The 13,080-nt window shown below is 47.1% G+C and overlaps 1 protein-coding gene across 1 annotated transcript; it reads right to left on the bottom strand.

Annotated features, from left to right (window-relative positions):
• Positions 1 to 1,030: 1,030 nt before the first annotated feature.
• On the bottom strand, positions 1,031 to 13,058 carry AIFM1 (apoptosis inducing factor mitochondria associated 1). The gene is made up of 16 exons (XM_085230430.1): positions 12,901 to 13,058; positions 11,254 to 11,381; positions 10,558 to 10,651; positions 9,880 to 9,992; positions 9,626 to 9,756; positions 8,463 to 8,553; positions 7,685 to 7,769; positions 6,628 to 6,704; positions 5,599 to 5,707; positions 5,342 to 5,449; positions 5,165 to 5,253; positions 4,945 to 5,085; positions 4,253 to 4,395; positions 2,502 to 2,626; positions 1,659 to 1,855; positions 1,031 to 1,238 (listed from the first exon to the last, which is right to left on the bottom strand). The coding sequence occupies exons 1-16, from the start codon at positions 12,983 to 12,985 to the stop codon at positions 1,167 to 1,169; spliced, it is 1,788 nt and encodes a 595-aa protein (XP_085086556.1). The 5' UTR covers positions 12,986 to 13,058; the 3' UTR covers positions 1,031 to 1,166.
• Between the last annotated feature and the right edge of the window lie 22 nt (positions 13,059 to 13,080).

The following is a 13,080-nucleotide window of genomic DNA, read 5'->3' as shown; positions in this document are numbered from 1 at the left end:
CTGTGCCCACGTCTGGACAGAGTGGTTTGCCAGCTCCCCTTTCTCATCATCACCCTGTGCCAAAACAAAGAACTCTGAGAGGGAGCGGGTATTTGTGGTGAACAAACCCAGCCTGAAGAAATAACATCTCATTTTCACTTTGGTTTTCTCCTAGCTCTCCATGGGTGCAGATATTGGCCACGTGCTGCCCTTCGTACTTGGCTGAGCCCAGTCTGAAGCTCTGCTGAGAGCAGTTGTTCCCTGGTGCCCCTCCCTGAGGCCTGGAGAAAATAGTGGAGGAGCTCCTAGCTTTCTGAAGACACTGTCAGGCTGGCATCTAAACACACTGCAGGCCCATTCCAATCCCTGTAATAAAAGCCCTGTCTGGGTGTCCCTTCAGCATTAGACCCAGTAAGGTTCTCCATCACTTCTGTCCAGTTGCTGATCAGACTGTAAAACAGGAGACCAAGGGGGGCAGGAATGCCTTAACAATGCAGGACTGTAGAAGAAAAGCCTGGGCTGCACCCCACCTGAGGGGTACAGCACTGCTCACGGCATCATTCATAGGGGAACAACAGAGCAGCAAAGGACAACCTCAAAAATTGAGAGGGTAGATGGCTCTTTTCAGTGCTCCCATCCCAACACCACAGTGAGGTTTCACACTTGCCCCACGTGATACAGTGTGGTGCAAGTATGAGTCAAACGGGACAAATCAACAGCAGCACTGAAGTTTTTAGGATCCCTGACTCAAATCACAGACAGAAGGAGGGGAAGTGAGCTGGAGGGTCTTCAGGCAGCCTTATTGTAGCAGGTTGTAACTGTTAGCTGCTCCATGGACTATTTCATCCCATCAGGGCAGAATTTGTTACCACGAGCACAGCCCTCCACCCAGTCAGGACAGAAAGCTCACCAGCCAGACAGTGCTGTGAGAAAACAAACACCTCTGCAGACTTCTCTGGTGTTGATAAGAAGGAAAAACTAACAGCAGCACACCTCACATACTGCCCTTTCAAAACCAGCAATGCCCAAGTGCAGGAAGGAGGCACTTAACTTAGAAGAACCTGATTTTATTGGTGAAATATTAGAACTCTAGGTGATGGGAAATATTCACAAGTGCTCAAAGCAAGTTCTCCAGACTGAAGGGACAAACGTAGCCCTACTCACTCCTATTGCAGTGATTCTGGAGTTTAGTCTTCATGGATGTTGAAAAGCTTTGCTACTTCATTGAGATCAGCGTGCTCCTCCCCATCTTTGATGATCTGAAAGAAGAAAACATGCATTAAAACTTGCACATCCTATAAACGATACTGTGAGATGCATTGAGCCCTGGGGTACCCTGCCTGTAACTGCCCCCAAACAGACTTTACATCACTGATCCCCACCCTCTGGCTTTGACCCTTCAGCCACTTTGAAGTACACCTCACTGCTCACCCAGCCCCGGCTGCATCAGTTTGTTTGCGAGGAGAGGTCCACTGTCATAACTCTTAATCAAGTCCAGAAAGACAACATCCACTGCTCTCCTCTCATTTATCATGCTGGTAATTTCATGCTAGAATAATATCTGCCTTTATGTATCCTCATTATCTATTGGTAGATTGATTTTTCCACAAGAAAGTCCTGGATCTAAGCAAGCTGAATGCCACGGCCCCACTGGTTCAGCATACTCGTCCTCTACTGACCTTTCGAGCAATAGGCATCCTGTTGAAGATGTTCCATAATACAATTCCTACCACCACTTTATCCCTGAGGTAGAAAATGACACCTTTGCCATAATCTTCTCCTTCTTTTGGAACTTGAGGCGTTGGTGAAGAGCTTGGAGAAATGGGAACTTCTGCGGCTTCTGCTTCTGTTTCACTTTCTGATCGAATACCTGTCCCTAAGGCAGAGATGGGAGATATCAAACATCCAGTGCAAAAAAAAGGAGGAGCTCTCTGTGCTGGGGAAAGCAGGACAGAAAGATGGCTTCTGTAAAAGATCTAGGTGTGCTTTCTTTTGAGTTGTGTCCAGCAAAAGCTTCTGTAACACAATAAAGAAGCAATCCTAACACAAAGCACAACTGACAGCTCCCAGCTTCCATTACCAAATACACCACAGAATCACAGGATGGTTTGGGTTCAAAGAGACCTTCAAAGATCAATTACTTCCAACCCCACACCATAAGAACGGCCATCCAACCCAGCCCTGAGCACCTCCAGGGACGGGGCACACACAGCTTCTCTGGGCAACCCGTGCCAGTATCTCATCACCCCCCAAGGAAAGAGTTTCTTCCTTGTACCTCATCTAAATCTCCCCTCTTAATGTTGAATATGGTAAATAAACTGCATTTTGTCCTAGTGGAACGTTATGTTTTTATCGCATTTTAACATCAAAACCAGCATTTAAAGCTTGGTCTAGAATAGAGCACACAGGTGGATCTCTCATAGAGCTCCACGGTGAGACCAGATCCCCTCTGTGGCCGCACAGAGGCAGCCACAAAAGCCTCCATTCAGGCAGACAGCTCCCAAGGAAGGCCATGAACCCACCTGACTGCTCTGTTGCAGATTTTGGTGTGTCTTTTGCTGTTGCTTTAGCAAAGACCCCTACTGTTGGCAAGGTACTATCAACGAGGCCGATTGCTTCATAGCCCACATCAGGACCCAGATCGCTCCTAGGAATTAACAACAACAACAACAAAGCTCATTTGTAGGAACAGCATCACAAACACACAGCAATTCCAAATCCTAATGACACTGTTGTGTAAGGAGGAATCAAGACAGTGCGTTCATTTCAGAAGAAACCAGTTTAACGAACAGAAACTCAGAACATGTCAGATTTCTCCCTTGAAGGAAGCCAGGCTGCTTCCATGAGCTGTGTGTACCCTGACCCTTTAGGAAGTTACACACCTAAGCTCAGGTCCCAGTTGAGAACATCAGGACATAATCAGTAGGTACACAATTAGTAGGTACTGGCAGAAATCTTCTGTGCTGTTCAGTGAGTGCCAATGTAGCTTGGAGACAAAGCTGGGGCAGAAGCAAATGCTTCTCTGGGTTCTAGATGAGGCCATCTGATCAAACGTTGTATGGGAACTGCTGAACCAGGGCCTGAACCTCAGATTGACCACCTGAGGAGGGCCATGAGTCAGCCCTGGGAGCACAGGTGAAGACAATTCTGCTACTGGAAGGGATGAAGCCTGGCTGCACCTCTCCTAGACCCCATTTAAGAGCTGACTGGCACTGGGGAAGGATCTCTTTTGGAGATCGCTCCTCTTGGAGTCTTCTCAGCCAGCCCAGGACAAGGGTAAGCTTTCCAGCCATTCTTCTTTAGTTTGATAACCTGTTTAGCCTAACTTTCCTGTGTATTTCTTAATTATAGCATCGGTATATTCATGGATTATACAAATGTCTTGCCCTTCTGAGTTAGAACCACAGAGCTCTGCAGGAACCCTGAACACTGGGAAAAATGTTTAAGGATTTCCTGCTGTTTGGCAGCTTTTTAGCACAGGAAAAGGACATCTAAGTCAGCAAAGGCTGGCAGGCTTTCACTTAACACCTGCCAGCCAAGTTTGAGGCTGCAGCTCACAGCCCCCAGTCTCACAGAGCACCTCAAAGGAAAACACACAGTTAAAAGGTATTTCATATCCTCATTTAACAGCCGAGTAACAAATGCTCTGTGTGCAGAGACACACGATGAGGAGTTGTAAGGAATTTTCTTGGAGGGGATTCTTCCCCAAGGAGCAAAAGCTCTTTTCCCACATTTAAATTTGTGCTAACTCCTGGTACGTTCTGAGCCAGAAGACAAATTTTTGCCCTCTTTTAAAATAATTTAAAAAAAAATACCTTGTTTTCTTCATTCCATACAAATGCTTTCAAAAATAGGCCTGGGTACACTGCTGTGTTGCTACCAAGGCACCAGTGGAGCTAATCAGCAAAGGTTCAACAGAACTGAAACCAACAGATTGTGCTGGAGAGTTCCCAATAATTGTAACAGAAGTTGTGAAGTTCAATGTGCAGATTAACCTGCTTTAAGAAAGGGGCTGCTATTTCTTGCTTCTTGCTTTGTTGAATTATACACAATAGGGCAGAAATTGGATTCTGCAGGGGTAAGAAGTAGCTTATAGAAAGCAGGGCAGTGAAAGCTCACATGTGCTCCAGTTCCCTGAGACTCTGCAAATAAGCTGTACAGGTATTTGCTCTGGATTTATTACAGTCTGAAAACAGGAGCTTTACAAGGTGTATCTTGTCAGAGTTCCTAACAGTATGGTCAAATAAGAAGCTTTACAAGCACTCAGCATTACCAGAACATAGACTGATGCCAGTAGGGCTTTGCAGCTCCCGTCATGTTCTCTCCAGCTAGTCTGCCACTCACAACGGCGTGGTCGTGGTGCTCTACACGTCTTCTACCTAGTTTGATATCATAGAAGCAAGCAGCATCCCCAGCCTTAAAGAGAAATTCATTCAGTGATGACTGAACACAGACATCAAAAGCCCAAATTAACACACAAAAGAGAAGAGGCTCTGGGACAAAGATGGCTGAAAGAAGGAACTGAGTTGTTCTGCCAGCCCCCACTCGTTCACACCTTCTTCCATTTCCCAGGCTATTCCAGTTCTATCTTCTCAACATTTTTCACTGAGCTGCAGAAAATTGAGACAGCATCAGGTATGTGTGTGTTATTTTTTTATTTTTCTCAGAGGAATCAGTCTCAGCTCCCCACCAAAAGGGCTCTTACACAACACAGTAACCCACGCTACCTTTAAGTTACCCCAAGTTCTCTTAAGGAGCACAAATATTCAAAGAAGTGTAGTCATTACCACAGTACCAAAGCGTGCTGTAGTGCATGAACAGGCTCCAAGGCACAACACCTGGTCTCATTACTTGCCATTTTTTTGCACTATTCACCTAATTTAGGTATGCCAGCCCCCAGAATTTAAGGCACTTTGACTGCATTGGTCTAAGCAGCTGGAAGAAAACCCCTTCACATGTACTCACCACCCAGATATTGGAGCGTGCCTGCAGCTCTGCATTCACCCTGAACCCTCCAAAGTCAGAATCCACCTCCAGACCAGCAGACTTTGCTAATTCCACATTAGGCTCCAGCCCAACTGCAGCCACAATGTGATCAGTCTCCACCTGTGGGACAATTTGTAACAATTATTCTGTTTCTCTCAGAGGCCCTGCAAACATTCCCACCCCCAGCATTCAGATTCACCTTTCGGCCATCCTTCAGTTTAATCACCAGTCGATTTCCAGAGACAGAGACAGACTTGACCACAGCATTAGGCATAACATTAACGCCCTCTGGAAACAAAAAGGAAATGTTACTGCTTTCATGAGCTGGGCGGACTTCAGCTGAAGCAGGAGGAGGAGCACTGGAGCACAGCTTCACCTCTTCTGACTTTCTCTGTGGTCCAGTTGCTCAGATATTCAGGCAAGACTTTGCCCATATTGCCGTTCTCTGGAAACAGCTGAATCACCTCCAGGTTTCTGGTTTGTGCTGAAAGGAAAGCAAAGAGCAGATCTGTGCAAAAATTCAGCAGATATGGAATAAAAAAGCAGTTTGTAATGTAAGGCTGCTTGCATTCAATGCCTGTCACTTCTGTAAAGCTGCCAGCTGAAGCAAGCTGCCTGCTGGAGCAAACTTACCTCTTCTTCCCAGAGCACAGGCCAGCTCACTGCCAAGAAAACCACCACCAATAATTGTGATGGACTTGACTTGTCTTGAAATCTTCTCCAGACTTCTGAAGTCCTCAATCTGAAAGAAGATTTATTCCCATTTCAAACAGGAATGGCAGTGGGAAAATTCTGCAATTTCTGCCTTTGAAATAAGAGTAACTCTTTCCTTGACTTAGAATGAGAGACACGTTTCTCCTTCCTCCTCTTCCTCTATTGCATAGAAAGAAAAAGAAAAAAAGGAAAGAAAAAACCAAAGCCTCTGGCTTCCTATTGTTTGCTGACAGGGAAAAACTTGCACAATCTCAGCATTTCCTCCCACGTGTCAAGAGGAAATTGCAATGAAATTTCCAGATGCAAATGATCTACAGCACACACAGTGCTGTAAGAACACCTCGTCTCCCTTCATGTCTTTTACACATCCCTTACACAGCTGAACAGATCGCACCAGACCTGACAGTGACCAGACCAGGGCAGGGCAGAACATTTCCACAGGGCTCTTTATTCTTGATTCGTTCCCTGAACCAGACTAAGGAAGAAACTCCCTGTCTGTTGTAAACCCCACAATTTCAAGTAATGTGGAGCTTGTCAACAAAAAGCATCTCTCCAATGAAAACGAGGAGTCCACCAACTAACTTGAATTCTTTCATCCTGTGCCTTAGGGGAAAATGGATGAAGGTGAAGAAATGCCATGAAAAAGACACGGACACCAGAGTATCAGCAAACTACCTAAGCTAATCCAAAAGCTAACACAAACACTCAGCTAAAACTTCAGCGTATGACAGGAATGTCTCAGGCAAAGGGGGAGAGCAATGTCAGACTTTATGCTGTTCACCTGCTCAGGGAAAAGAATAAGTAGCAAATGGATCCCCGGTTACCAGCCGAGGGGAGCTGGCAGCCAAGGCAAAGGCTGTCCTGGACCCAAAGCAGAAGAGCTAACAAGATGAAAATGCTGGTAGTGTCTCTGATGACTTCAGCCTCAGCCCAGTGCCTGTGGATTACCTTTCGGAACAGCGTCAGCCGTTGTTGTACATCTTTTCCTGCCCTTTCGATGGCGGGCAGGTTCCTTGGGGAACCACCTGAGGACAGGGTGGAAGGGAGGGGAGGGAAGACAGGGAGAGAGAAATACTAATGACTGCTGGCCGTGTCAGCAACGCAGAGCTATCACCCATCTGGACTGCACTTTTAAAGCTGTTACGATACGCTCTATTCTCTGTTGCCCTCTGGTTTTCACCATGGAAGATTTTCTGTGCAAGCACTGTATGATTCTGCAGTCAGAATTAAAACAAGCAAACAAAAACACCCCCCCCAAACAACCTAACGCCATACACCTTGCTCCACTGACTGCAGAAAGTCAGTTCCATATTAACTACACAAGGATGTAGGGCTAGAAGCTGAAGCAGTGCTCTGCCAAGGTGTATGGGGCTGCTGGATCACGGCCTGAGCCTCTGACTGATCACCTGAGGTGAGCACTGAGTCAGCCACGGGAGCACAGGTGCAGGCAATTCGCCTGTGCTGCTGGAAGGGGTGGAGCCTGGCTGCACGTCTCTCCAAGACCCATTTAAGAGCTGACTGCCAGCAGGAAAAGATCTCTTCTGGGGATCCCTCCTCTGGAGTTTTGCAGTGAGCCCAGGACAAAGGTAAGCTTTCTATTCTCTTTTTGTTATTACAATCTCCTTTGCCAGACTCTTTTATTTATTTCATAATTATAACATCTTTATACTCATTGACTATACGCAAGGTAGGAGCTGGGTATTCTTCTTGCTACTACTAAAGGCAGGATTTTAAGACACCTGACTGCAGAGGAGTGCCTTTACCCAGCTGTTAGGGCAGTCACCTTTTCCTCCTTCCCTGCTGATTCTGACAGAGTAAAACTCTGAGCATCCCAGAGAAGCTGGCTCACATAAAGCAAGTGAAAAACCCAATGCCACATTTGTCTGTATTCCTGCCCCTCGTGTGACTGCTCTGCCACGTGGCAGAGGCTGGTCAGTTAATGCCACTAAAATCAAAAGCCTGACACAATACAAAGAACAGGAGGAGATAAAAACAGAAGTCTTACCAGTTGCAATTAGACATTTATCATAGGATATCTGGGTACCATCATTGAGTTTCACAGTGTTGCCTCTCACATCCATATGCACAACCTGCAAAAAAAACCAAGCAGGGGAGCTCAGGCTTCCACTCACTGTAGGCACATCTACTTGAGTCAGATTGCACAGACTACCAAATAGAGAAGAATACTTGGAAGCAACACTTTCACACCTTTGAATTGCTCTGTAATTTTCAGTGAAAGGGGAACTGAAAATAGGAATTCAGAGTTTCTTTTGGTAGCAACGACAGATTACACTGATCATCCCAGGATACGAATCTAAGAAACAATTCTGCAGTAAGAAGACTAAATTCTTTATTTTAGCAAGATACAGAGAACTGAGGAAACTGTATTTTCCACCTTTCTGCTGCCTCTGTACTCTGCTCTTACTTATGCTGTAAGTACTTAGATGACATTCTACTCACCTCACCTTCCAACTTGCATGCAGCTTAGTTCTCATTTTGCTACAGTCTCTAAGCTCTACGTATTCTTATCCCACGCACAAACTGTCATCTTACCTTTAGCTACTACTCCTCATAGCTTCTGCTTTCAAGCTTCACACATGCTGTCCTTAATATTAGGATAGTCCCTGATTCACTGTATACACGTTTCTGAAAATTTTCCACATTCTTCTCCTCAGCCAACCTCCACAACACCATCTACAGCTGTTTATTCTCAGCTCAGACACGGGCTCTGCTTGGGAAGAACTGTATGACATTAGATTGACAGCTAGTGATGTAGTACTCACCTTCTTGCCACTGAGAACTGCTACTCCACCATTTTCTACAAAAGGCAAATCACGAGCGTGCACGTAGAATGATGGTGGCTGGAAATATATACTGGGAAAAGATCAATTAGCAGATGTGTTCCAGTTACTCTTAGATACCAGCTATACAGAAACTGCCAATGACATGAAAGCAACTGTGTGCAACCATAACAAACTTCAGAAATAGCAAAGAACTAGCTGCTGCACACTGTTAAATTCAAGTGTTTAGATCAGGAAGAGTTAAGACCACAAATATCAGAGGGATCCAATGGGATTCAGGGTTCCAGGAGCTCTGTTCTGAACAGCAAGGCTCTATGCTCACCTCTACTGTTAACTTATTTCACAAGATTTCTCCTGTTAGTGGCATACTGTAGCAAAAATGCTGACTCGCAGCTTGAAGCAGTAATTGAGCACCTGGTGGGAAGGCAGGGCCAGCCCAGGGGAGCTCAGGTGCACACAATGTACTGAGTGATGGAAGAGATGGAGCCAGGATCCCCCTTCCCAGTCATTATTTAAGGGTTGGCAGTGGAGGTGAGGCCATTGTGCTGGAGATCCCTGCATACTGGAGGCCTTCTATAGGTGAGCAAGTTTTTTCCTTGGTTTCTACACTGCTGCACTTGGGTTTATCCTCACTTGCTTTGGTCAAACACTTTGCCACTCTGCTATTATTACTATACTTGCCACCACGTTATAGCATGACACATACATTTAAGGGAATCAGAATTCTCAAGTTCAATTTAATATTGAGTTAACTCATACTAAGCTGCACTCTTCTTGGCAACTATCACACCTTTCAGCTTGATCTTTGTTGCTTGACTGACAAATCTGTAACATCTCTGCAAAGCCACACTCCACAAGTCTGCAGCCTTTTGGACTCCACAAAGCAGCCATCTGGCCCACAGCAAACAACACACAGATTCTGCCTGTAGCATGCAATGCTCTGCTCCTTTTTGGATCAGTCAGCCAACAACACATGGATACACACACACAGGGCCTTCATCGCAAACACAGCGCTACTCAGCATCCACAAACTGCCTTCTGAACACTTCACAGCTCCCCAGTGGCTCTCTCACAAGAATACTTTGATCATCATAAACTTTTCCACAGGCTCTCTTCTTTGTCTTTACTGCCCAAGTGACACGTACCTCCTTTCTTTGCCATTCCACTGTTTGAACCGCAGAGTCTCTGTTACGTGAGGATCATCTGAAAACCACAGCTCTTTGGAGAGAGGTGGGCGCATGTAGGGCAGTGCAGGATCTTCAGACACAATCAGTACCTTTAAACAAGCAGTCATCAAACACATCAGCTACACCAATGCTGGCAAACATCAAAGCATTGCATAGGCAAAGCAAGAATCTACTCAGCCATCCACGTGAATCTTCTCTAGGACATCCCTTACCCGGGCACCGGGGTCCCGAGCCCGAATGGATCGGGCAGCAGCAAAAGCAGCAGTTCCTCCACCAATGAGCAGGAAAGGAACGTGAGATGGGACCTCAGGGCGAGCTGCTGGAGCTGCAGGAAACAGATCAGACAGCTGACTGCAAATACAGCACAGAAAACTGTCCACATGCAAAGAACAGTGTGTCACCAGAGCCTTTTCACATACAGACCTCCTTTGGCAGACAGCACTCCACACTCTCCTCCCTTCCCTTCTATCTCACTGTATTTCCTAAGAACCTACTTCTCTTGAGGCCTGCTTCCCGCACAGCTCATAGTGCCACATTTCAGCAAATTTGCTTTCTCTAAGCTAGATCTGCACGCTCGTGACCATCAGTGAGTGACCTGTGGTCCATATACAGTCTGCAAGAAATTACCAAGAGCTTTGCTACTTTGTCCTCATTTCTCCCTCTGTGATACTCCTTAAATGGAACAGGGACGTGGCACAGCACTGAGGATTTTGTGCTGGGAACTGCACTGCTCCTTTGCCAGGCTGGGAACAGGTGATAGCCCAAAGCAGAGCCTCTCCTCCTTTTACCACTGTGTTTTCAGGCAGGCTCCGTTCGATTTGCTTTGCATGCCTCAACTTAGCAGCTCACGAAAAACAGCTCCAAACCCAGAACTGCAGGCAAGTACCCACCAGAAGGAGATGATTCCTTTTCTTGGGACCGTGTTGTTACTGTTGTGACACGGCTGGTGAATCTCTCCTTGTTTTCCCTCAATGTTTTGTATACCTGGAGAAAGACAAGAAGACACCTTGTATGTGTTACAGCATCAAGGCATCATTCTGCTTCTACTCCCCATAAGCTTCTGTCTATCCTACTTGCTCAGAAAATGCATCTGCTTTCAATTAAAGCAAACAAACCCAGATATACCTGAGTTTAAAAAGCACCTGTGGATGTACCCATAGTTTTCTGAGTGCATTCCTCTTACAGCTACCTGTCCTACTTATGATAGGATGGGACTCAGCAGGCTGATTGCTTTCCATGAGCAAGCAGTGAAGTTTTCTGCATATATTTGGTCCTTGAGCTGCAGAACCGATTGTCTGATTGAACAGAAGTGAATTATTTTGAGGAGCTGACATCTTTTATTCCCTAGACGTTGTGCATTTTACCCATGATCAAGTATTTTAGAACATTACAAAGATACGAAGAAGAATGAAGGGATTTAATGCAGGGCGTGGAAAAGAACTGAGACAGACAGAAGCATATCCAGGGAACAGAAGCAATGTCAAAACCAGCAGAAAAGGAGAACTCATTACCAAAAATAATTAAGGTAAAGATGGTACCCTCCCTCCACCTTCCCCAATAAAAGCACACTTATTTAAGCATCTTACATAAGCTCCTGCCCCAGTGACTGTTCCTCCCACAATTAAGTACAGCAGTAAGTTGCTGCCAGCTTTGCCAGGAACACCTGAAGATGTCAGTGCTCTCGAAGGGTACCTCAGGTGATGGCACTGCAAAACTGCAGGGGAAGACAAGCAATGAGAGAACAGAGGGAGAAGTGCTGAGTGTTAAGGACTCCCAATTACACAGAGCCTGAGAGGAGGATAATATGTTTTCAGTTAACTTGTTTGTCAAAAAAAAACAAAAAAACCAACACTGAAAAAGCAAAAGGAACCCCACTGCTCAGAGGAGCAGACATTAACATTTAGCAACCCAGAATATTAGTCTCAATTATTTATGCCACCTTCTACATTCAAAATTAATAGTTCATTTGAGCTTGACCTTTTAATTTCTAGTGTGGGCTGGGCAGGGAGAGGAGGCACTGGGAGCACGCAATTCTCTCAGAGACAATTTAATATATAATGTTTTCTTTATTAGTAGTATCAAACTTTTTTTTTTTCTACCAAGATTTTCAGCAGACAGCGAGTGAAATATAAACTAAAAGCAAACAAAGATTTTAGCATCAAGTCACACCTCCCCAGGCTTCTGGCCCTTCTCTAAAGCTTTAGCACATCTTTCTCCAGGTTGACTGCCAATTGCAATGGATGCCCACACCATTACACAGCAGTTCTACTTCACAAAGAAGCTTTTCATGTTCAGAAATGAATCTTCCGGATGACAGATAAGAGCTCCTTCCCCAAACGTCTGACAGGAGAGCTCTCGCTCTGCCAGCTGCCCTCCTGCTCACACATCTTCTAATGCTGAGAAACCCACAAGGGCAAAACCAGAAGCCTTTGCCCCCAGGCAGAGCACGGAGAGCCACTTGTCTGCTCATCTGCATGGGGACATTCCAGCACTACGAGGTGACCCAGCAGCACAGCTTCTTAGACGAGAACAAGACTGGCAATACGAAATCATGCTTTGAAACTTACAGAGCAAATCGTTTCTGAAGCTGAGTAAATAAGCTGCTTGTTTACAAAGCCCAGTATACCACATCTGAGCGACTGCAGTGAATTATTCTGCCAAACCAAGCGGCTCCAAGCCCGCTGCAGGCTGCTGCGGGTACCAAATATGCACGCAAGATCAAAACGTAATTAAAGAAATTAACAAGAATGGCCACAGGGAAGAGGCACAGAGCGCTCCCTGCCCCGCCCCAGGGCTCCAACACCCGCACGGGGCAGCCGGCTGCCGTGCTTACGGCTGCGAAGAGTCCCTGCCAGCGGAGGAGGCTCCGCTGATGCCCGTTATGGAAAGCGAAGCGTCCAAGGGCAGCGCGGCCGTCCCGAAGCCAAGGAGCGGCGGGGCTGCCAGCGCAGATGAAGCCACCTGCGAGCAAACCGCAGGCAGGACGAGCGCACGCCTCCTTCGGCACTGCGCGGTGCTCATCGGCCCGCAGCTCAGTCGTGCCGCAGCCCCGCGCCGCCGGTTTCCGAGCAGAACGGCGTCGGTCCGCGTGAGGACGCGCTGCGGTCGCTCTGCAGAGCGCGCTCTCGTTGCGCTCCGTTCACAGCAGGCCGGGCCCGTGCCCGACGTTCCCCCGGACGCCGGGAGGTGCGCGGACGCCCTCGCGGAGCCGGGCCCGCCCCGTCCCCACTCACCTGCGGCGGATCGGCCGCGCTGCACGGAGCTGAGGGGGCGCAGCGCGGCGGCGGCCAGGCGGCAGCACGACATGGCGCCGCTCATCGCGCGCCGCTCCCGGCCCGACCTCGCGCCGCCCCCGCCGCCCGCACGGCGCACGCGCGGCCGCCCGCAAGCCGGCTTCTCATTGGCTGCCCCGT

The sequence above is a fragment of the Meleagris gallopavo genome, chromosome 9 (assembly GCF_905368555.1).
Source record: "Meleagris gallopavo chromosome 9, MGAL_WU_HG_1.1, whole genome shotgun sequence".
Lineage (NCBI taxonomy): Eukaryota > Metazoa > Chordata > Aves > Galliformes > Phasianidae > Meleagris > Meleagris gallopavo.
Note: the sequence above shows the minus strand (reverse complement) of the source record. Positions and strands in the feature narration are given on the sequence as shown.

Coding starts and splice junctions, on each gene's coding strand:
- AIFM1 (XM_085230430.1), bottom strand. CDS start 12,985: ATGAGCGGCGCCATGTCGTGCTGCCGCCTGGCCGCCGCCGCGCTGCGC. Junction 2,627..4,252: donor TGGCATCAGTCTATGTTCTG/GTAATGCTGAGT, acceptor GTTAATTCCTAG/GAGCGATCTGGGTCCTGATG. Junction 1,239..1,658: donor GGATGCCTATTGCTCGAAAG/GTCAGTAGAGGA, acceptor TTCTTCTTTCAG/ATCATCAAAGATGGGGAGGA.